Source organism: Chroicocephalus ridibundus, chromosome 2 (genome assembly GCF_963924245.1).
Source record: "Chroicocephalus ridibundus chromosome 2, bChrRid1.1, whole genome shotgun sequence".
NCBI lineage: Eukaryota > Metazoa > Chordata > Aves > Charadriiformes > Laridae > Chroicocephalus > Chroicocephalus ridibundus.
In genome coordinates, this window is record NC_086285.1 from 115,962,515 (window position 1) to 115,987,352 (window position 24,838).

Consider the following 24,838-nt stretch of genomic DNA (forward strand, 5'->3'; position numbering starts at 1 on the left):
TGGTCTACTTGTTTGCAGTCATGTTGTACCACTTTCTTGCTCCGGGGCCAGAAAAAAACCCAAGATCATCCCCAGCGCCTGCATTTGGCTGTACACAACAGTGAGGAGCGCAGCAAGCCTGTCAGCATTGCTCAGGCTGGAGTTTTGCTCAACATTCACATGTCGATGCTTCCTATGAAGGTGGGAACCACAAAGCTGGGGTTAAATGAGATTGTCCAAGTCTCATCCTGATTTTTCAGCAAGTCAGAGTTGGCCCATAAAGTGGGGAAGCGGAAGCCCAGCAGCTGTGTCCTCTTCCTGCTTCTTACATTTCTAGGTGGAGCATCACTGGGTTGTTTCTACTGACTCCTTGGATGCCTTCAACAAATAATAGATGCTGTGGTGTCTACCCTACCAGGTCCCTGGAGGGTCTTATTGTTTTGGTTTGTTTGTTTTTTTTTTTTCCTTCCTGAACTTTGGATTCATCAGGTTTTTTGAAAATCTCTTTCTCTATATTTCCTCCTCTTTTTGGAGGAGAGCAAGCACTGGATTCTTTTAGCCTATTCATAAGGGGAGAGCGGCAGCAATGGCTATATGCAGGTATTGAGAGAAGACATAGAATCAGGGAAGCCTGTGATATCCTCCCAGAATCCTCTCCCAACCTCTTCTATGTTTTACTCACAGAGGGGTAAGCAACCCTGAGCCAGATGTGGTATTTGGTAACCAATGATGAACTACTTTCGTGAGCTTGCCTAGTATGTAGTCCTTGAATTCATGTAAATTTAGCATTCATAATATCCTTTGCAGGTGTTTTTGGATTCCTTTGCAAGGTTGCTATTTCTTACATAAAGAACTTCACCTTACTAATTTTGAACCTACCTATTTCTATTTTTATTCAGTGCTCTAGACTTTGTATTGGAAGAAAAGCTAAGGCTGAGTTGTGCGTCCACTTCTTTTGTGTTCTTTCCAGTTCTTTCAACTGGAACAGGTTGCCCAGAGAGGTGGTGGATGCCCCATCCCTGGAAGTTTTTAAGGCTAGGCCAGATGGGACTCTGAGCAACCTGATTTAGTGGGAGGTGTCCCTGCCCATGGCAGGGGGGTTGGAAGTAGATGATCTTGAAGGTCCCTTCCAACCCTAACAATTCTATGATTCTGTGCTACTTTTGCTTCTTGTGTGTTCTGTCAGCTGTGGCAAAGGGTCCCTCTTATGTAATTTTTCTTGTACAGAGGCTATTCCATACCCTTGCTCATCATAGAATTAAGACTGGGGATATCGATAGGAAACAAACAAAAGAGTGTAAAAAAGGAGACTAGATTAAAAAGCATATTTGGGATTTTCACACTGAATTAAGAATTAAAAATGAGTGAAACTTCGGTGGTTTTGCCAGTTAAGAGATTTTTCTGAGTGTGTTATCACTGTCCAACCGGAGTCGCAAATGCTACTTGCAGAGGCTAAGTATTGACAGCACAATCAAATATTTCCAAATTTTGTTCTAAGTCACTTCTAGGTCAAAACAGTCATTTAACAAAAGCATTTTGACTGTCAGTTGCTTCACCTAGTATTTTGGCTCATTCTTGTGCCTTTCCATCTTCTGTTCCCTGATTGCAGCTGGCATCTGTTGTCTCTGTCACACTCTCCCAAGTGCAATGCTGTTATTAGTCAAACTGACAGTCATTCTTTTTGTAATGCTGGGAGTGTCCCAGAGTTGTTCTGGAATTTCTCCAAAAATAGCTCCAGCGCTGTGATCCAAACAGAAAACCTTTGAGAAGTTGTGAGTGAAAGAAGGGATTTTGAATCACAGAATCACAGAATTTTCAGAGTTGGAAGGGACCTCTAGAGATCATCTAGTCCAACTCCCCTGCTAAAGCAGGATTGCCTAGAGCACATCCCTCAGGACTGTGTCCAGGCGGGTCTCGAAAGTCTCCAGAGAAGGGGACTCCACAACCTCCCTGGGCAGCCTGTTCCAGTGCTCTGTCACCCTCACCGTAAAGAAGTTTTTTCTCATATTTGATCGGAACTTCCTGTGTTCCAGCTTGTGCCCGTTGCCCCTCGTCCTGTCACTGGGAACCAATGAAAAGAGTCTGGCACCATCCTCCTTAAACCCACCCTTTAGATGCTTGTAAACATTAATAAGGTCTCCCCTCAGCCTTCTCTTCTCCAGGCTAAAGAGTCCCAGCTCTTTCAGCCTTTCCTCATAAGGGAGATGCTCCAGTCCCTCAGTCATCTTAGTTGCCCTTTGCTGGACTCGCTCCAGCAGTTCCCTGTCCCTCTTGAACTGGGGAGCCCAAAACTGGACGCAGTATTCCAGTTGTGGCCTTACCAGTGCAGGGTAGAGGGGGAGAATGACCTCCTTTGACCTACCGGCCACACTCTTCCCTATGCAGCCCAGGATTCCATTGGCCTTCTTGGACACAAGGGCACATTGTTGGCTCATGGATAATTTACTGTCTACCAGGACCCCCAGATCCTTTTCCTCAGAACTACTTCCCAGCATGTCCACCCCTAACCTATACTGGTGCTTAGCATTCTTCCTCCCCAGGTGGAGGACCTTGCACTTGCTTTTGTTGAACCTCATTAGGTTCTTCTCTGCCCAGCTCTCCAGCCTGTCCAGGTCACGCTGGATGGCAGCACGGCCCTCCGGAGTGTCAGCCACCCCTCCCAGTTTGGTGTCATCAGCAAACTTGCTGAGGATACACTCTGTCCCATCATCCAGGTCATTAATGAATATACTGAACAAAATTGGACCGAGTATTGACCCCTGGGGGACACCACCGGTTACAGGCCTCCAACTGGACTCTATGCCGCTGATCACAACCCTCTGAGTTCTGTCACACAGCCAGCTCTCGATCCACCTCACTGTCACCTCATCTAGCCCATACTTCCTCAGCTTCCTAATGAGGATGTTATGGGAGACAGTGTCAAAAGCCTTGCCAAAGTCAAGGTAGGTTATATCTACGGCTCTCCCCTCATCCAGTCAGCCAGTTATAACATCACAGAAAGCTATCAGATTGGTCAAGCATGATTTAGCCTTGGTAAATCCATGTTGACCACTTCCAATAACTTCCTGTTCCTCTACGTGTTTGGAGATGACATTCAGATCCAGAATGCGTGTCTTCACTTGGGTCTCTTGGAAGGCCTCAGAGCCCGACTTCTATCCTCCTGCAGGGTATTCCTGTGGTTTTGAGCACAGACCTCATAAATAAAAATGATAAGTTACTGCTTTCCCAGGTGGTCCCTGCCACAATGTAGATGCTGAAGCATGAAAAATAAATGCTCTCAGGGAACGTACTGGAGCCTATAGAAGAAAGATAGATTCTTTCTCCATATTGAAAATGAGAAATAGCTCTGTTTTGACTTTTTGGTAACTTCCAGTGTGCATAGCTGAGGAAAAGGCGAGAACATAAGTTCTCTAGAGCGTCGTATGACAACAATATGCCAGGGCCAAGGACAAAGCAGAGAAATGTAATGGAACATAAATAAAATAAAGTCAGTCTCTGAAGTGTTGTAAAATCGGAGAAAATGAAAAACTCCAGTATGATTTATTAAATCTGCAGCTTGGACACTGTATGGATGGGCACTGAAACATGTTTGACCAGAGTATTGAGGGACTGGACTCAGCAGACAATGTGCTCCTTGCATTCCCAAGTCCGAAGTCCTTTATATATAAGAACACAAATTTAAAAAAAAAAAAAAAAAGAAAGAAAAAGTTGAAAAGTACATCTTGGGCTGTTGATTTCTGCCAGATTTTTGTCCCTTGCTACCTGTTCGCTATGATGAAGAAGTCACGGTAGTGCCACTTGTGCTGTATGTTCTTCACTTGTTTTTTATCCCAGCTTTTAAATTCCAATAATTTTAAGCAAATCTTTGTGGGTTTTTCTCCCCTTTTTGCACTAGTTTTGAACAGAATATTGCCAGGCGCTATGATTCCACAATGATTATAAGTGAAATGCAGAATTGAGTGTTGCTAAGATATTCTCAGTAAGAAGACAGTGAGGCCTCCTGTCTTTCAGACACATGTAATTAATTGTGCTAAACCTAAGGACATAGATATGTGCCCTCCCCTTGCATGTTAAATTAGTGTTTTTATCTATCTGACAATGTATACATACAAATAAGGAAGGAAATGAAATGTGTTCAGTGCTTGGCCGAAGGCCTAAAATGATATTTTAAAACATACCCAGAAAACAGGAAGGAGCGTATTTAGTCAGGTGTTTGACATAAAAAGTCATCTGTTATCAGCTTTCTTATTAGGTGATGTCTATGCAGGTTTGGTTGGCTGGTGGAGCAATTTCAAAATCAACGTGCTTCTTGTGGGGTGGTAATACATTGCCAGTATAAAACCTGTTGCATTAGAGATGGTTAGCTCACAATTAAGGAAGAAGAATTAGATAGAGGGGAAAAAAAACGTCTGTTAGATACAATGCTAAGTCAAGGCTCAAGTTACTTGCGTTTGACGCCAACTCTATTTTAGGAAATGCTGAGACAGGGCTTGCAGACCTCATTTTACACCCACTCACTTGAATATGCTAGACAGAAGCTGGAAATTATTGTGAAATGCTGTCTTTTAACTCCCAAGGAGCTATGCCCGCAACATTCATAAGGAAAAAGCCAAAACATAGTTCAATATTTAATTTAGTGAGGTTGTACTCACTGATACTCTAAAATTGTCAAAGTGAGGAAATTACAAATTAAATAAATAATAATAATAAATAAATAAATAATAGGATTAAATAAACCTTGCAAAATTGAGCAGCGGCAGTTTACAGGAATGCCAATATGGATGCTGCTGTCACACACCATCTGCCCCTTTAGGCACGCATGTTAAGGTTAGTGTTGACCTGCCCAATCCTGTAGTATTTGTAACTGACTTCCAAGCTTTATCCCAGCACAAGGCTGGTTTACTAAGGCACCGAATCACGTCTGCGTGGCAGAGGAGACTGCACGCAGCAAGCGGTTGGGATTTTCCAGGAGGTGGTTTGATTTCCTGCTCTCCTGCTAATTACATGCTTCTGAGAAACACGTAAACATCTTCTCTTAGATATATTAGATTCATGCAAACTGCATGACCCCTTAAGCCCTGTGATGCAACGTCTATTATGTATGAACTATTCTCTAGGGAATATCACGTTTGGTCTGAAAGGATTCCTTGGCAGTATTTATTTCTGTATTGTTGAAATTTGCAATACAAGTTATTTTTTTAAAGGTCTAGCGCAGGGATTCCCAAAGGACATGCTACCACAGCAGCCTGTGCGCTTTGCTCCCAGCAACTGAGTTTGCTGCTACCCACAATGAGTGGTCCCAGGAAAAACGTGTACAGACTGCAGAGGAAAATGGGAAGATCAGCCTCCTTTTATCTTTTTTTTTTTCTTAAGATTAAAAGTTTCCTATCTAATATATCAAAAGTTTAGGAAAACAGTGATCTCTATGGAGTTGCAGCTCAGAGCACAACAAAAATGAGCTGTGTGGAATTTATTTTTTTCCTGGTATTGTTTTTCAACATTTCATGATAACTTGTTTTTAAGTTGCATTTTGAGAGGCATTTACGGAGTTCTCCTTGCTTCAATATTGTTTGTGGCTTCTATAATACTGTTTCTGAGTTACTGTCATGCTAAATCATTTTTCCAGAGGAGGTTATCTAAAAATGACGGTAGAGTTGTTTGAAAAATTAAGTAAGCAAGCCAAAATAGGTGTATGGATACATGGGCAATACCAATGGCAGATTAACTGCTGATAACCAAAATGTTCCTGACTCTGATTATTACTCACCCGTTATTTGGACTTACATTGTCTGAATGCCTTCAGTATGGTAGAAGAGCTATTTGTTGCCATTTGAAGTTCTGCAGGAACATACCAAATAATAGGTTAGCTCCTGACAAGAAAAGGCCATGGCCACGAGAAATGTGATGACAAGATTTCAGGCATTTTCCAGCTTTCGGAACCAAAAGCACACCGTTACTGATGGAAGTCCTGTGCCAGGATGGGGCCCCTGTGTTACATTTCATTTCTCAACATAAGCTAGTGATCCTAGAAACAAGCGATCTAATGATAGCTCTTAGGTCAGTGGTGAAATGGATCCTTACTTCAGAGTGTACGAGCACCACCTCTGTGACATCAGTTAATTGCTGAGCTAGTATATTAAGTTGACTTATGATGTTGTGAAATGCTTTGGTCATCTGATCACTGTGTGATAAAAGATGACTTTATTTGCTTCAATGCATCGTAAAGAACAGAAGTAAGTGTATCCTGAGTTGGTTAAAAAGCTGCATATTACAGATGTCTCCAGCAACAGTCAGAGGAGGGGGAAAACAAAAAAAAGCAGGCAAGCATATACTGGCAGCACTTCACACAGACGTTCTCCTCGTTGGAGGTTTATGTGCAGCTGCAAGAGCTCTTTGGCTTCTGTTTGACTTCTGTGGATGTAGCCTTAGAACAGGGTAAATGGGTCATGTAAAGTAAATCACTGCTTTTCAGTAGTGCTTCACAGGCCATTATACCTCGCTGTAGATGTAAGACTATTAAATGTGTGCATCAGCCTATGAAAATAGTTTTTTGTCATAAACTTCATCTGGCATGGAGCTTGGAGACCATTATAGATGAATCCCAAGGGAGAAAAGATTAGCTTCCAAGATTTTGACTGCAAAATGCTAAGTCTAAGTAATCAGAAGCTTAAGCTGTTTCAGTGACCAAAGTTATTTTTTATTTTTGGAAGTGGATTATTGATGACACATCCCTACAGCCCTCGGCATGCAACCTCAGCTGTCTGGACATTCCTTGCTGCCTAGCTACAAAATGCATCTGATGCTCTTTTATGGTCTCTTGGCTGGCTCTGTAGGTCATGTAGCCTTCCAGTAGTTAAGGGGTTTGTCCCTACTCACGGGTTACCTGTCTACTACGTTACATACTAGGGAAACCTGAACTTGGAAGGTCATCATTAGACTGAACATCCTTGGAAATTCTTCCTCAATATCATGCCTCCCTGAGTAGGTATCTTTACATTAATGCAGTTTCCTGTCCTCCCGATGCCCTGATCAGAGAGAGCAGCCAAGAGCACGAGAAGGAACAAAGCAGCTACATCCCATGTTTCAGCTGCCTGTTCAAAAATTAAGAGTAGCAGTACAGAAGATTTTGAAGTGGACAACTTCCTCTCAAGGAGGATACCAGATTTTTATTTTTTTTTTTAATGTAACTCATATTTATGATTTTAAAGTCACTACTTCAAAAAACTTATTTACAGCAAGAAAACTGCAGCTGGCTTGTCTGCTGATTACACAATGTAATTAACATACCAGCACCTGAAATTTACTGAGAAGGGAGGATGAGGAAGAGAATGGTTTGGGGACTCAGTGTTCATAAGAGAAGAAAACTGATCCTCTGAATCTTATGCCATTTAGACATTCAAAGTGGGAAAATAATCAAGATAGTCTAACATCTACCCTTAGTGCAGGCAGCTTCCATGTACGTACACAATATTGAATTGCATAGATGTGACAAGATCAGTCTGAAGAAGTGACAGTGTAACTGTTCTTTGGCCTAATATTACCTAGCAACGTTTCAACAAGCCCATGTTTCCTAGATCCCCACAGTATTGTCTTTGCCATATGGGCAGTGTAGGTGACAACTTCCATACATGCCTGTAAACTACATTCTAAAAAAAAAAAATCAGCCGTTGCTGGAACCTTGCAGGCATCTCATGAAGAAACACCTCAGCACCCACACTGAAGAGCACTGAGATATTTTAAAAACAATTTTTTGAGAAAAGGAGCAGGTGTGGCAGTCTGAAGCAGTATAGCAAAGAACATAGTCTGAGTAGGAAAAAAATTGAAGCTCAGTTCCAGTTAGCCGATAAAACACAAAATTGGGAAAAGAATGGCTGAAAACACAATTTAATTAAGCACAGCAGCTGAAGAAACCACCCAAGAATTAAAAAAAAAATTAAAAAAATAATAGAAGTATGACAACTGAGTATACTTTGTCAAGTTAACTTATTTAACAAAGCTAAATCCAGAATATCTTGTAAGAACTACCATACTGAGAACACAAGCAAGATCAGTAACCAAGCCTTCATGCTACCTCATGGGAAGCGAGACAAACCCTCCATCCGGCATAAGCTGTCACAGCCTTTACAAACCCTTTAGCCGAAGTAGAATTCCTATTCCTTGGAGTCTTAAGTCATGTGAAATAGCTCAGGGCATGGTTTCTGGATAAGAGGTCACCACTTTAATTGATAAATACATAGGTAAGATAAATTCCCCTCACGCGTTTCAGTTTGCAGTATCCAAGAGAATGAGACACATAGAAGGACATGATCATGCTAAGATCTAAGAGAACAGCCTTTCTCATTTCTTGGTATTTGGGACAACAGCATCAGCACAGCTGTCTTGCTTTTGCTTAAAAGCCATCTTATTGATGGAGCAGAGGAAAATGTATGATCTTTTAAAAAGTGAGGGGGGGCTTTAGCACATACAGGGTTTTAGTGCTCACATTCTCACATGCAAATTAAAAGCTGCAGAACAGTAAAGCTTTATGTAGGTTTTCTGGCCGTGTATTGCTGTTAATTAGTGCCAGCACAGACACTGTAGCTCAGAGACTGATTCCTTTGCACAAGCTTCCTTCAGCAGAAGGAAGAAAAATATGCTGAATTCCCACTTATTGCCAGCATAAAAACTTCACACACAGGGATGCAAAAATGCTGGGCATGGTATCTGCTTAAGAATCATAAATGTTTCCTGCCCACCATTAGGCAATTTTAAGAATCTTCCCTAACGATTTCTTTGTCTAACTACTTACACCAGTCAGATCCCACTTCAAAAACCTGAGATAAGAGATCTGTACATCTGCATTTTTAGACACCAGCATATACTGCTAGGAGCACTTCAGAACTTTGTGACATTGCACAAAACATTATGAAAATAAGTTTTCCAGCTTCATTTGCAATTGTAAGTAAAATACAGTTAATATACCTGCATTTGTAAATGCATAATAGAAATCTCATTCTTCACAAAAGAACTGAGGTATTTTATCTATATAGCAATCTTTATTTCAAAATGCATTTATTACAAAAATGTAAAAATCCAGCTAGATCAGAAATACTGAGATTATTTTACTGGACTCTCAAGTCCATGGATCTTTGTCCCCATATCCTTTTCCTCACAACATTTTCCCCACTTCCAGTCTGATTACACAGGTGCAAATGTGCCTAAACGGCCTGGAATAGATAAATACATTGAGAAAGGCAAAAGCTGTAAAGCTAAATGCATGCAAGAAGTTCTATCAGGAAGAAACCCTCAAAAATAAACATAAGTGTAAAGTAGAGATAATCTGCAGGTATCCAGGGATCTGCTCAGTCATCCTTGTCTTTTGCCCCATGTTTCAGGATGCGCGTGAATTCAATGTAGTTGAAATTCCCCTTTTTGTCGATGGGTGCCTCTCTGTACAGCTCATCCACCTCTTCGTCTGTGAACCTGTCTCCCATCGTCGTCAGCAGCTCCCGCAGGTAGTCTTCCTGAATGAACCCTAGGACACAATGGAAGAGGACATAAGAAAAAGGAGTTTTTACATTTATCTGCTAATAGATGGACAATAATTTCTTTAAATTCTTCGTTTCAATTAAAAAGACCTACAGTCTTTGTTGCCAAATGAAAACAAAGCCATTAAAACCTATTACTATAATTGCCAAGTAATTACAAGCACTCAATCAAGTCAAGCCTCTTAGTTCATTCGCATGGTCTCACTACAAGTAAAGGCCGTTTTATGATTTGCCTGTGTTGTTTCAAAGAATATACAGATTTGTCAGTATATATATTGGACCGTCTTCCCAACAGCAGGGCTATACTCCTGGTAGTACTGAGAGCCTGCTAACAACTCTACATTTCACACAAAGGGATGAAAACCACTAAGAAAAAAATAATGATAGAACTCAACTACCAAGGCTCAATAAGTACAAGAAACACAGGGAAGTTTGAAATATTTCAAAGATTTTAAATTGATCTTAAATCAGTGACAAAACTCACATTTACTAGACTGGTTGCAAAGAACACATTTTTGGCATTGGTTATTAAACAAGCAGCCTTACATAAATTGTGATTCCTTCTATCACCACTCTTGTGAGTCACACGAGGTTTTTCTTATATTAATTTCCTTCTCCTTTAAGTACAGCTTAACAGAGGGAAGGTGGATACAAGTTGCTGACAGAGAACAAGTTCTTCATAAAGCACACCAGCTTTGAAGACAAGGGTTCCCCTTACAAAAGTTGCCCTGAAGTTGAATTTTAAGTTAGGAAAAAATCAAAATATTTTTTTCCTTTCTTGAATAACAGAACCGAAGTCACAAAAGTTTGGGATTTAAAGTTTTATAGCGTTTGGAAAGGTAATTTCAGCTGCTGAGGATACATGGCATGAGTTTAGTTTGCAGAAATCAGAATTTTCAGAGTTAAAATTTGTCACCACTGCTATGAATACCAGCATTTATCATTACAAAAGTAAGTAGAAGTAATACCCGCATACCTGTGGCTTCTTCATCAAAGCAAGCAAAAGCATTCCTGATTACATCTTCGGGATCAGTGCCATTTAACTTCTCACCAAACATTGTGAGGAACATTGTGAAGTTTATGGGGCCTGGAGCCTCATTCATCATGGCATCGAGGTATTCATCCGTTGGATTCTTTCCTACAAATAAAGGGATTCATATTTGGTTCAGCTTTCAAACTAAAAGAAAAAGTAATCTGTATAGTGCAATACAAACAGAGGCACCTCTCATTAGCTATCCCAAACTCAATACTTTAATTTTAACAGCGGAGATTTGCTCGGCAACTGTAAACACAAAAGTGACATTACCAAGGGAGGCGAGCATATCGTGCAAGTCCTCTTTGTCAATGAAGCCATCCCTGTTCTGGTCGATCATGTTGAAGGCCTCCTTGAATTCTTGAATCTGCGACTGATCAAACATTGCAAATACATTGGAAGTGGCACGCTGAGGCCGCTTCTTGGTGGTCTTTGTCTTTGCCCTTTTGCTAGACATGTTGGCTGTTGGTTCTAGGGAGACAGAAACATATTCAAGGTTTAGCCTTATTAAAATCAGATTACAAGTCCCTGGGGGAGAGATGGATAAAGGAGTATCAAATTCCGTGTTATAAGAAAATACCCCAAAGTACGCATTTATTTTAATATCTCCTGCTGTATTCTCTTTCATTTGGACTTCACTTGCTATTAAGCATAATGTCCTTCAGGATTCAGGGCCTGGCACTGTAGGCCAACCGTAGGCTACATGAAAAAAAACCCAATCAAATCATAGTTCTTGAAATTAAACTCACCCAGTGCTTGTATTGCTGATTCAATACTCTCTTTGCATCTTCCACAAGATAAGATTAGTACATACTTAGCAGTTTAGGAGGCACTATTGACCTACCACGTAGAAGGATATGGGCTGCTAACCCAGCATAGTATGTAGTGGTTAAATGAATCAAGCAGTATCCTAAACTAACATTTGGGAAGGGAAAAAAAAAGTATTTTAGGCTCATATTAGCATTTTTGTTAGAATAGCTGCTCTTAAAAGAGTAGTAGGTCTCAGTACACAGAATGACTGTGATGAGAGCTTAATGTTTTTGTGAAGATCATTGGATGGTGCTGGAGCTGGGAGAGAGATCTGCCAAAGAACACCTATTAGAGTTCTTTCATCAAAGTCAACTAGAGGATTGTGTGTGTTAGAAAAAGGATACTGGCGTGTTTCGAAAGCGCTACATTGCTGTTCTCTTACACATTGGAACTATTACACAATACATATGCAAATGCAAGCATATTCTTTTTTAAATTAATTAATGACATAATAGTTTTAAAATTATGAAGACTGTTTCTTTTAAATTATCAACCTTTAAAAACATTTATATATTCTCGTAGAATCTTTATATAGTTTCATGTATCACAAATATACTAATTTCATTGTCTCCCTCGAGCAGTCAAATGAAGAAATAAACATGTTAGTTTACATGCTGTGACACTAATATTATCAGGGTAGAAGTGAGGCTTTCAAGTTAAGTACTTCTCTTTATCTGGGAAGATACATTTAGCATTCAACTGTGGTTGACGGTACAAACACAAAAAGCTGAGTCATTCACTGAAACGCAAACAGAAAAACCTCAACATTGCTACTGGATCAAAGTAAGGTAGACCCTCTCTAACGTTGTTTCTAAAAGTCTCATACACCTCTATGCCTTAGTTTTATTTTATGCAAGCAATCCGCGCTGCTAAAATCCTTTATCGTGCCCAAACCAAATGTTGTGCAAACTGGATTCCTTCCATCCTTGATTTTGAAATCTACAGGAAGCACCTGCAGGAAGCATCATGAAAGGACACATTTAAGCTTCACCTTTAGTCACAAGAATGCCAACATTTTGAAATTTAAACTGAGTATTAATTTTGTAAGTTTTAAGAAGTTATCTGGTCAGAAGTGCAATTCTAATCAGAGTCACTGCACAGTTCCAATGGTTTCTCAGATAGTTTGCCCAAAGTTACTGCATTTTCTGTTACACTCCTGAAAAGCAGACTAAAGTCACTAACTTGGATTCATCCTTAAAAAAACAGGGAGTAAAATTAAGCAAAGTAAGTCCCTTACATGGTCAATCAATCCAATATTCAGGTAAAAAAATCAGTTAGTTTTTTGTTTTAATTAAAGCAAAGACATTTTACCTTGCTTTGTATCAGATACAGGACATGCTGTACCAAGCATCTGGATCATAAAAGGATATTCCATGGTTACGTCCTTCTCAGTCTGTCTACAAACAGCGCTACTGATTTCCCCTGCTAACTCCACACTTTTAAATCCTACGTGCATACACAACGTTCTTCTGACGTATAAAAAAACCCTATTATGTCTCGAACTAAAAATAGCCTATGAAATGCAACTGCGCATCATTCAACGACACTGAAGTTCTCTTCATTGCATTCACTAACCACAAGCTATCTGAGATGTTTGGCCTCCAACAACACTTCAACAAATAAATATGAACTCCTGACATCTAGATATTTATGAAGACAGCTGACAATAAAGGTAGTTTGCTTTCAAGCTGCAGACAAGGGTTGTGCATAACTTCAGTCTTTTTTCTTCTGTAAAAACACTCATACAAGTTACTATTACACTCTGAATTATCGATTAAAAGTTCCACTACCCAGAACAGAATTAAACAGTATCTGTTAATAACTGTTCTCTGAAATAATTCATAGTTTTCAGAATATGGCCTATTCAAAGTAAACTAAAAAGTCTGCATGTGCTGCAAGGCAGCACTCCCAGCAAACCACCACCTGCGATTCTCTCAGGTATAATTCAATCCTAATTGAGAGGAGTTAACAACAAAAGCAGACTACTGCTGACTGTACCTACACACAGCAGGAAGAAAGCCTGTTTCTTTTCTAATTCTGTTCAGAAGATTGCCGTATCAGAATATCATACTAGAGAAGACAAAAAGTTTGCCAATGCTTGCATTACTAATTTCTAAGTTTCTCTCAGGCAGGCTTGGGAGGCAGCCATACAGAATACAGAAAGCACAACTCTCACTTGAAGAGACCTGTCAGCCTGCAGTGCAGCTATGCCTGAAATGGTAAAAAACTGGCTGGATGGCCAGGCCCAAAGAGTGGTGACGAATGGAGTTAAATCCAGTTGGTGACTGGTCACAAGTGGTGTTCCCCAGGGCACAGTACTGGGGCCAGTTCTGTTTAATATCTTTATCAATGATCTGGACAAGGGCATCAAGTGCACTCTTGGTAAGTTTGCAGATGACACCGAGTTGGGTGGGAGTGCTGATCTGCTTGAGGGTAGGAAGGCTCTGCAGAGGGATCTGGACAGGCTGGATTGATGGGCCAAGGCCAATGGTGTGAGGTTCAACAAGGCCAAGTGCCGGGTCCTGCACTTGGGTCACAACAACCCCATGCAGCGCTACAGGCTTGGGGAAGATTGGCTGGAGAGCTGCCTGTCAGAAAAGGACCCGGGGTGTCAGTCAACAGCTAGCTGAGTGTGAGCCAGCAGTGTGCCCAGGTGGCCAAGACGGCCAGTAGCATCCTGGCTTGTATTAGAAATAGTGTGACCAGCAGGACTAGGGAAGTGATAGTCCCCCTGTACTCCGTGCTGGTGAGGCCCAACCTCCAATACTGTGTCCAGTTTTGGGCCCCTCACTACAGGAAAGACATTGAGCTGCTGGAGCATGTCCAGAGAAGAGCAACGAAGCTGGTGAGGGGTCTGGAGCACAAGTCTTATGAGGAACAACTGAGGGAGCTGGTGTTGTTTAGCCTGGAGAAAAGGAGGCTGAGGGGAGACCTTATAGCTCTCTACAACTACCTGAAAGGAGGTTGTAGCAAGGTGGGGGTTGGTCTCTTCCCCCAAGTAACAAACAATAGGACAAGAAGAAATGGCCTCAAGTTGCAGCAGGAGAGGTTTAGGATGGATATTAGGAGAACTTTTCTTCACTGAAAAGGTTGTCAAGCATTGGAACGAGTTGCCCAGGGAAGTGGTTGAGTCGCCATCCCTGGAGGTATTTAAAAGACGGGTAGACATGGTGCTTAGGGACGTGGTTTAGTGGTGGTTTTTGTCAGTATTAGGTTGATGGTTGGACTCAATGATATTAAAGGCCTTTTCCAAGATAAACTATTTTATGATTCTATGAAATACTGCACTCAGCTCTGGGAAACTATTAGAAAGTGGGTGATAAATTGGAACATGTTCAAAAGAACAGGGACATCAATCCAATTAGCCAAAGAGATCGATTTATGATGAAAAAGTTTGAAGTGTTTACACTTAAGTGTTATGTATCTGTGTTCAGCAGCAAATGATGTAATAAGCAAGAACTAGCCTCATTTGAGTCAAGCACTGGACCCACTAATTGTAAAGAAAATAGGATTTCATCTGATAAATCCACCAGGTCATTTAGTCAAAGAAAAAAATCATGCTTTTATAATTGAAACAGTGTAAGTATAGGCTGGAAGTATAGACTGGAAATAGAAGAATTTCAGTAGATAAAATGTGGAAATACTTCACATTACATAGTACAAGTTATGACAGGCAGGTTTAGTTTGTTGTTTAATACTATGATGCACTGAATGGTCTGGGCCTTGTTCTAGAAACTGTTCAAGAAACTTCTAAATTAAGAGCCTGCCTGTAAAACTTACCATATCTCCAAAAACATAACCTTTATTTAGGAAGATTTTTCATATATTAGAAAAAAAGAATAAAGGTCACCCACTGGAGTAGAGAGGTAGGAACAGCCCTGTGCCACTTGTACATGTACAGTCATTTGTTTAGTTGATCAATAGCAGTGGATATCAAACTGCAGAAGCACAGAAAATCCTCTTATGCTTCTTACCTCTCGGAAAAGGATAAACCCTGGAAGGAGACAAAACTGAGCAAAGGAAAAGCTTGAGCCAGACAGTAAGAGATGAAACTTTAAAACCCACTAAGTGTTGCAAGTTTTGATCTGTTCAGAGGCAGCGATCAAAAGTTACGCTTCAGAGAACAGCCTTGTGTTTCAATAGTTGGTTTTACAGTCACTGTGAATGTCTATCACTCAAAATTTAAAAAAAAAAACAAAACACCAAAACACAAACCCAAAGCACAAGTACACACACACACAAAAGTAAACCAAAAAACCACAACACAAAAAACACACCTGGGAAAGTCTCTACACAAAATTTACACACAGAATCATTCAGGTTGGAAGGGACCTTAAAGATCACCTAGTTCCAAGCCCCCTGCCATGGGCAGGGACACCTCCCACTAGACCAGGCTGCTCAAAGCCCCATCCAGCCTGGCCTTGAACACTCCCAGGGATGGGGCATCCACAGCTTCCCTGGGCAACCTGTTCCAGTGTCTCACCACCCTCACAGTCAAGAATTTCTTCCTGATATCCAATCTAAATCCACCCTCTTTCAATTTGAGGCCATTACGCCGTGTCCTGTCACTACACTCCCTGATAAGGAGTCCCTCCCCATCTTTCCTGTAGGCCCCCTTCAAGTACTGGAGGGCTGATCTAAGGTCTCCTCGGAGCCTTCTCTTCTCCAGGCTGAACAGCCCCAACTCTCTCAGCCTGTCCTCACAGGAGAGGTGCTCCAGCCCTCTGATCAACTTCATGGCCCTCTGCTGGACCCGTTCCAACAGGTCCATGTCCTTCTTGTGGTGAGGACTCCAGAACTGGACACAGTACTCCAGGTGGGGTCTCAACACAGACTATTATATTTAGCACTGAATATTTTATTTTAACGCTGCCAGTTATTTCGGAACTTTTATTAAACTAAGATATAACAGTCACCTTCTCTTAAATCATCACGTTCCAAAGCCAGGCCTCAAAGCTGCATCCCAAGTTCTGCCCGTGTATCAGCTGCAGCAGCTGGTGCCACTGCTCGCCCATCGCAGCCTGGGCGGCAACAGGAAGAGATGACAAGACCAAGGCGCGCCAGCACATCAGCGGCAAAGCTCAATGAAGAGCAGATCTCACTTCGAAAAAAGTATCCTATGCAATCTCACCTAGTCCTGAAAGCCATCTTAACACGCTTATTAGTAAACTTCCCCAAACCCTCGAACAGGAGTCAGACCTGCCCCAAAATCTACTTTCCGTGACTCAACAAAGCCTATGTCCGCAGGTTAGAGAACGGGACCCACTGCCAGCTGTCCCCAGCAGCTGTGTTGCGGCCATACCTATTTCAAAACGCGGGCAGGAAGGGAGAGGCTCAGCCTCGCCGCCTCCCCCCGCCACCTCAACAGCTTTTACACCAGCCCTTCCCCTGCTCCAACAACGGCGGGGGGCGGCCCCTCTCTCTCCACGGGCTGCCCGTGCCCGCGGCTGCGGCTCCGGTGTCGCCCCTGAGGGCCGGCTCCCCGCTGAGGGAGAGCCGCGCGGCCGGAGCTCCGGCCGGGCCCTGCACCGGCGAGGCGAGGGCCGGGGTGGGGCTGCCCCCGAGGCGGGTAACGCCTCAGGCGGCCCCTGACCTGCCGCACCCTTCACCTACCCCCCGGGCGGTCGTTGGGTCCCCCCCAGACCCACCTGGCGGCTGCGGGAGTGGGTCCTGGTCCGAGCGCGACGGGGAGCGACGGTGGCACTTCCGGAGAGGCAGCGGCCACCGCCCCGCCGCCGGCGCAGGGGAAGGAAGGCGTGGGCGAAACCATCCGAGCTAAGTAGGGGGGGGGGAGGCCCCTACTTAGGGGCTCGTCGCTTCGCCGGCGAGGCGGCATAACCCGCGCCAAGGGAAGGGTAGCGACGGCGACCGTGTGTTTTTCGCTTCCTCTCAGGGGTCTCTGCCCTCCGCAGGAAAGTGGGGTCGAGGTCCCGGACCTCTCTCCCCTCCCGTCCCCCCCCCCCACAAGGCGGAGCGTTGGTGCGGCGCGGTGCGGTCACAGCATTCCAAGGGCGGGGGTGCGGAGGCAGCACCGCGTCTGCCCTTTTAAGGCAACGGCGGGAGTTTCCTGCTCGCGCGGCGCCGGGCGGGGCGGGTCCTTGTCTCTTCGCCCGGCCCCGCCCCTCCCCGGTCCCGGCCTCCCGCAGGGGCCGCGGGTCCCCTCCGCCATTCGACGCCCCGCGGAACCGGCCTTCCCGGGCCCCCGTTTCAGTTACAGCGGTGTTACCGTCTGAGAAACACACAGTTTATTGTCGTTTGGACAATTATCCACCGCCCGGGGAGCCCTCCCCACGGTGGGGAAGGGGAATCGGGGAAAAAAACAAAGAAACAGGGACGTTGAAATACAGATTTACTAGGATAAGACTAAATAATTAACATTAATAATACTAAATAACCAGTATCTATCCCAATGCCGATATAAGATACACAAGGATTATGCTCAGCCCATTCCACCAGCAGAAGCCGTGCACTCCCAGCCGTGGGCAGCGAATGTCGGACACTGCGAGCGCAACGGCTTTGCGGGGAAGGGCTCAGGGGTCCGGCACCGGGACAAGGAGTTTCTCTGGACCGCCGCCATCAAGGGAGGGAGAAACTATGCAGCAAACTTTCTAATTGATAGTGAACGTGACGTTCACGGTATGAAACAATCCTGTTGGCCAGCCCGGGTCAAGTGCCCAGGCCTCGCTCCTCCTCGTGCCTGCACCTGGCAAGGCTTGGAAACTCTGAGACCTTGAATCCCACATGGCCTAGCTGGCTATAAAGTAAATATTTTCACGAATTCAGACACTAGCATCTTCTAAAAATGCAGTTTTCCCAAGCGTTAGAAGAGAAGTTAGTCCCGTGTCGCTCAAACCAGTGGCAGTTGCTTCGTGAAGCGTCACAGGCCTCAGACGTTCCCGTTTTCTGATGGGAAAAAATAACTGAGGTCTGTGACCCCCGGGGCAGCGCGGCGGTGGGGCCGGGGAGGCGGCCACCCAACCCGGCAAAGCGTGAAAGTGCTGCCGTGTGGCTCGGGAGGTGCTACGTCACAATGACCCAAGGAGCCGGTACATCTGGAAGGTTGCTTTTAACAAGTTAATGACTTGTCTGTCTTGGGTTCAGAGACAATAAGTCAAGGCTGCGTATTTGGCCTGGTTTCCTAAGGAAAAGGGCTGATGCTGGTCTGTCATCTGTGCGTTGTCCCATCTTGGAATATTTTTTATGCTAGCAGGCACAACCAGCAGCCAGAGGCCTCAGGTGTATCAAATTCTCACTTTCAGACTTTACTGAGTGAAATAAAACTTCATAACCGAGTGATGGGGAGATGCAGCAGGCTGCAGCGGTGTTATGGTTTGAAGAACCCACAACAATTTATTGTCATTTAGACAATTATTCTATCACCCAGTGACCCCTCCCCACCTGGGAAGAGGAATCAGGAAAAACAAGGATACCTGAGTGTTGAAATATAAGCAGATTTAATAGAATAAGACTAAATAATTAACATAAATATTACTAAAGAACCAATCGCAGAATGGTAGCGGTTGGAACAGACCTTTGGAGAACATCTAGTCCAATCCCCCTGCCAGAGCAGGGTCACCTAGAGCAGGTTGCACAGGAACGCGTCCAGGCAGGAGAGAGAAGGAGACTCCACCACCTCTCTGGGCAGCCTGTTCCAGTGCTCTGCCACATTCAAAGTAAAGAAGTTTTTCCTCATGTTCAGGTGGAATTTCCTGTGTTCCAGCTTGTGCCCGTTGCCCCTTGTCCTGTCACTGGGCACCACTGAGAAGAGTCTGACCCCATCCTCTTGACTCCTGCCCTTTAGATATTTGCAAGCATTGAAGAGATCCCCTCTCGCTCTTCTCTTCCCCAGGCTAAACAGAGCCAGGTCTCTCAGCCTTTCCTCGTAAGAGAGGTGCTCCAGTCCCTTGATCATCTTTATAGCCCTCCACTGGACTCTCTCCAGCAGTTCCCTGTCCTTCTTGAACTGGGGAGCCCAGAACTGGACATAGTGCTCCAGATGTGGCCTCACCAAGGCAGAGTAGAGGGGGAGGATGACCTCCCTCGACCTGCTGGACACACTCGTTTTAATGCACCCCAGGATGCCATCGGCCTTCTTGGACACAAGGGCACATTGCTGGCTCATGGTCAACTTGTCCACCAGGACTCCCAAGTCACTGTCAATATTGATGCCAATACCTATATAAAATATACAAGGATTATTCTCAGCCAGTTATACCAGCAGGAAGCCGTGCACTCCCAGCAGTGGGCAGCAAATGTCAATGTCAGACACTGCGAGTGCTGCGGCTTCGGGGCGAAGGGAAGGGCTCAGGGGTCCGGCACTGGCGAAAGAAGTTCTCAGGATCGCAGCCACCATAGAAGAGAGAAAACTTCTCAGCAAACTTTCTAGTCTATATTGAATGTGACGTTTGTGGTATGAAATAATCTTGTTGGTCAGCCTGGGTCAAATGCCCAGGTCTCGCTCCTGCTCGTCGCTGCACCTGGCAAGGCTCGAAAATGTGAAGACCTTGAAAGCCACATAGCCTTGCTGGCTATAAAGTAAATATTTTCACAAATTCAGACACTAGAGTTTTCTAAAAATGCAGTTTTCCCAAGCAGTAGAAGAGACCTTACTGAAAAGTAAAATTACTGAAAGAGAAATTGATCCCGTGTCACTCAAACCAGGACAGGCGGGATGTGCCCCCAGGGCTGGGGAGCGGGGGAGCTCCAGGGGAACATCTCCTCCGCCCAGCTGCCGAGTCAGGTCTCCAGCTTGCATGGTTTTCCCTGTTGCTGATGTTGCTGGCGGCATTTTTCATTTATAGGGAAGCGTGGTGGCTTCTGTTCCGTCTCCCACATTTCCCTGCTGTGCTGGTGGGATGCTCCAGGCCACCTGTGTGGGGTGAGTCTTCTGCACCGAACCAGGCAGCACCGGGCCCCGAGCACTCGCATTCCTGTCCCAGAGCGGCTACGATGTGGAAGCAGAGACAACCTTCCCTCTTGTGATCCAGAAACAGGTCATTCCTCCTGCCCCATATGAAACTGGTGCCTGTTCTGAGCTCCTTTTTCTCAATCTTTGTTTCTTCTGTTTCTAGAGTCCAATGCTTCTACTGCTGGAGTCAGTGGCAAAACTGATTTAGCGGAGTTAAGAGCAGGAAGGGGAATCTTTATCTATATTAGGAGTTATATTTTTTATCCAACAATGAAATAAATAATATTCGATAACAGTGATTTCCTAATTTTTTCCTTCAAAACTTGATACAATATTAACTCAATGATTTATAAGTATATTTATTGTAATGACCTATTCTAAACCAATTTTTTTAGCTTACCCCAAAACTGGAATAATGTAAAATGTACCAATAAAAGAACAATCAAAGGCTAAAATGTGAATAATGAATATGCAGGAAGACCTGTCAGAATTAGCCTTCATACCTGGGATCTGTGTCTGAAGTGTCTGGATATGAGTAGCTGCCAGGTTTAATATTTAACATAGTGAGTAATAATTAATACATTGACTAACCACAGAGGACTTCAGCCTATACTCTAAGTTATCAAAGTTAAGTTTACCTTATTGCCCTTTGACCTTTCTCAAGATTTTTTTCTGAATAATTTCTTAATGGGAAAAGGAAGGCAACCTTGTATTTTGAGAAGTAGGGAGAAATTTAGAGACTCGCTAGATTTCAGGCATCTTTAAGAAATACAGGCGGCAGTAATATCGGTTCATGAAGGGCAATCCTGTTTCCAGAAAAAATAATTAACCAGTTATAAAAAAATACATGATTTGTTCATAACATTCTTCTTCATTAGCTCTCATTAAACTTCTTTAGACAGTATAGAAGTGTCATGAGTTCCACTTTACATAGGGTGAAACTGAAGCACAGGTGAGCTAGGCGACCAGTGATCCATTAATACTGAAGAATGTTTGGAATGTAAAAGGAATTTCAGTAAGGTGAGTAGTTTCAGAGTCTGCCGTCAATGGGATTTGGAAGCTTGCACACTTCCAAAACATTGACGAGCTTCCAATCTTTGGACACCTAAAGTGACTTACCTGCTACTTCCTTAGAGGTCAGAGGGCCCTAAAGGAGGAAGTTTTCCAAGGCTGCTTTTAAACTCTGTCTTGAATATATTATATATATTAGACTTAGGCTAATCCTTCTGGGTTGGTGTCTCTTTTGTATGCATGGAGGGTCTCATTGCAGTAAATACAGTATTAACGGAGCAACCAGGCTTCTCTCTTGGCCACCAGGCAATGTGCTCAGGACCTCCTCTGTGGTGGCTTGTTTTGGGAAGGGTCTGCCTTCCTGGGCTTGCTTGGTCACTGGCATCATCGCGTTTTGCATCTTCCATGTCTTTCCGTGCTCCACTGTTGTAAAGCTCTCCACTGCTGCTTTCTGTATACTTTTGGGGATTGCAATCTACATTGCGTCTACATTGCATGTAGATTGGTATTTTCCACAGAGACATATACAATATGATTCTCTTCCGCGGAAATGACCATATTGCAATCCAGGCTGGCAACGGCAACCTAAAATGAATGATAGCAACTTACCAAAAGGAGTCTGCAGCCAGCAAAGTCCCTGGCCATATGGAACTAAAGGGCCAGAATGTCACACCTCTTCATTAGTGTGTCTCCTCTCTGAGGATGTATTTTACTGGAAGAAGGATACTTTTATGAAGCACATACTTTTATGAAGCACATACTTTTATGAAGCTCATGCTTTATAACAAAACAACTTGGTTTCATTTCTTGGAGCATTCAAAGAAACCGAAGCTGAGCACTGTCCTCAAATAGATGATTTACCTACTCTAACCATATGTCAAATTTAGCAATTTGTCTAATGCTTTTCAAATGTTTTATTATCTTTGTCTAGAAATTAAATAATTACCAAAGTAGTGAAATAATTACCAAAGTAGTGAAATAATTACCAAAGTAGGCCAACTGTATGAGGTTTAATAAGGCCAAATGTCGGGTCCTGCATTTCGGTCACAACAATCCCAAGCAACGCTACAGGCTTGGGGAAGAGTGGCTGGAAAGCTGCCCAGCAGAAAAGGACCTGGGAGTGAAGGTGGACGGCCAGCTTAACATGAGCCAGCAGTGTGCCCAGGTGGCCAAGAAGGCCAACAGCATCCTGGCTTGTATCAGGAATAGCGTGGCCAGCAGGAGTAGGGAAGTGATCGTGCCTCTGTACTTGGCACTGGTGAGGCCTCACCTCGAGTACTGTGTTCAGTTCTGGGCCCCTCTGTACAAGAGGGACATTGAAGTGCTGGAGCGTGTCCAGAGGAGAGCCACCAGGCTGGTGAGGGGTCTGGAGACCAGGTCATATGAGGAGAGGCTGAGGGAGCTGGGCATGTTTAGCTTGGAGAAGAGGAGGCTGAGGGGAGACCTCATTGCCCTCTACAACTGCCTGAAAGGAGGCTGTAGAGAGGTGGGTGTTGGCCTCTTCTCCCAGGTGAATAATGACAAGACCAGAGGGAATGGTCTGAAGTTGTGGCAGGGGAGGTTTAGATTAGATATTAGGAAGAATTACTTTACTGAAAGAGTGGTCAGGCACTGGAACAGCCTGCCCAGGGAGGTGGTTGAGTCACCATCCCTAGAGGTGTTTAAGAAATGTCTGGATGTGGCACTTCAGGGCATGCTCTAGTGACAGAGATTGTAGGTTGTTTGGTTGGACTCGATGATCTCAAAAGTCCTTTCCAACCATGAAGATTCTATGATTCTAAATAATATAAATAACAATAACAAAATAAAATATAGTAGTAGTAGTATTAGTAGTATTAATAATAATACTAATACTAATACTGCTACTACTAATCATAATAGCAGCTTAATACATTTGCAAGAAAGGTCAGAAGAATGTATTATTTTATGGTGTTCAGTTATGTAAACAATAGTATAGTCGGACTGTTAAATAAAATAAACCAAGGAAGGTGGACTATAGTTACATTCTGGGAACCACCAGTACTGACAGTCAGGAAAGAATGAATGTGCTCTGACTTGTTTCCAATCCAGCAATCAACACACGTCTTCCACACCACAGGGAATAATAGGAGTTTACTTAACCAGTGCAACTCCAGCACCTGGAAGGGGGGTGCCACATCGCGGGCCCGTCGGTGCCGTTCCTAGGGCATTCCTAGCATGGGAATATGGCCCTGCACCTCACTGACCTGTGAAGATGTGCCCGTGAAGTCAGGGGTGCTGCTCCTCGCTCGCTCCGTGCAGGCTGAGCTGCTTTATCCTTGTTGTCCCTTTGCTTCTCGCGCAACTCGGGTGTCCCGCTCACAGCTGAAGTAAAGAAACGTTTTGAAAATGCAAAATGACTTCAATACACTTGAGAACAAACTGAACAAAAGCGCTGTCTAAGCCAGGCCACCGTTCTCCCTCCCCATGAGATGCTGAGCCACAGAACGTGAAAGAGGAATGATCAAAGTGTCTGAAGTGTTAAAAAAGAGCCCTTCGGTGGGCTGGCCATACCGGACCGCTGTGTCTACTGCAAAGTAATGATTAAAAATACAGTTGCCTTTGATCACGGTCTGCTGGATGACATCAGATCTCATATTTATCTTTCTTGCTCTGTCCAGAGACTTCTATCTGCTACATTACTTTTTTTTCCCAGGCCACGTTACTTTTTTCCAGCCGTGATCACTACTGCAGGAACGTTTTTTAGTTTGAACATCTCTGCAATGTTTCTGTCTTTTTAATCTTGCAAATGCCTCTCTCTCTCATTTTGTACTATTGTATTACGTGTGAAGTAGATTTGTGCGTCCATCGGGGGACAATACCTGGTTCCAATGTTGATTGCAAGGAGTCAAGCCACGCACTGGGCATTGCAAGCACTGGAAGTGAAAGGAATGGCGGCCCGTCCACCCTCTATGCCTGTTCTGCATACAGACACAGAGACAGCTTCTGTCACACCTTGCTTATCTGTGGGCGGGTTGTGCAGTAATTGGGGGTGCACAAACCTGACGCGGATGCTGGGAGAGCGGATTGGGTTCAGGAGCAGCGCGGCCGCATTCCCACCGTGCTGACTGTGAGGACTCCCAGGTCTCCCTGGTTGGCAAGTGAGGCATCCCCGCTCTCTGCAGCAGCATCCCTTCATTCGTTAAGCCTCTGTTGTAATCCTCATCCTGTAATTTATATATGGCTTGTACTAGAAATGTTTTATTTTTTTCCAGGTTGTTTCTTTCCCTGATTGCTGTGGATGTTGACTGTGCTACGTTTAAGATGAAATAGCTCTTAAGATTGTGCCTTGCTCCAGCAGGAAGATGTCTGTTTTACAGAATCATTGAATTGTCTAGGTTGGAAGGGACCTTTAAGATCATCGAGTCCAACAATTAACCTAACACTGTGAAGCCCACCACTAAACCATGTCCCTAAGCACCATGTCTACCTGTCTTTTAAATACCTCCAGGGATGGTGAGTCAACCACTTCTCTGGGCAGCCTGTTCCAATGCTTGACAACCCTTTCAGTGAAGAAATTTTTCCTGATATCCATCCTAAACCTCTCCTGGT

The 24,838-nt window shown here is 43.8% G+C and overlaps 1 protein-coding gene across 2 annotated transcripts; it reads right to left on the bottom strand.

Moving 5' to 3' along the window:
* Positions 1 to 8,987: 8,987 nt before the first annotated feature.
* On the bottom strand, positions 8,988 to 17,156 carry LOC134511901 (myosin regulatory light chain 2, smooth muscle minor isoform). Of its 2 annotated transcripts, none has more exons than XM_063326628.1 (4): positions 16,998 to 17,156; positions 10,813 to 11,010; positions 10,483 to 10,644; positions 8,988 to 9,493 (listed from the first exon to the last, which is right to left on the bottom strand). In XM_063326628.1, exons 2-4 carry the CDS (start codon positions 10,994 to 10,996, stop codon positions 9,321 to 9,323), a joined length of 519 nt encoding a protein of 172 aa, XP_063182698.1. In that variant the 5' UTR covers positions 10,997 to 11,010; positions 16,998 to 17,156; the 3' UTR covers positions 8,988 to 9,320. The 2 variants fall into 2 exon arrangements, with proteins under 2 accessions (XP_063182698.1, XP_063182697.1); XM_063326627.1 differs by lacking the exon at positions 16,998 to 17,156 and adding an exon at positions 12,661 to 12,820.
* Positions 17,157 to 24,838: the final 7,682 nt, after the last annotated feature.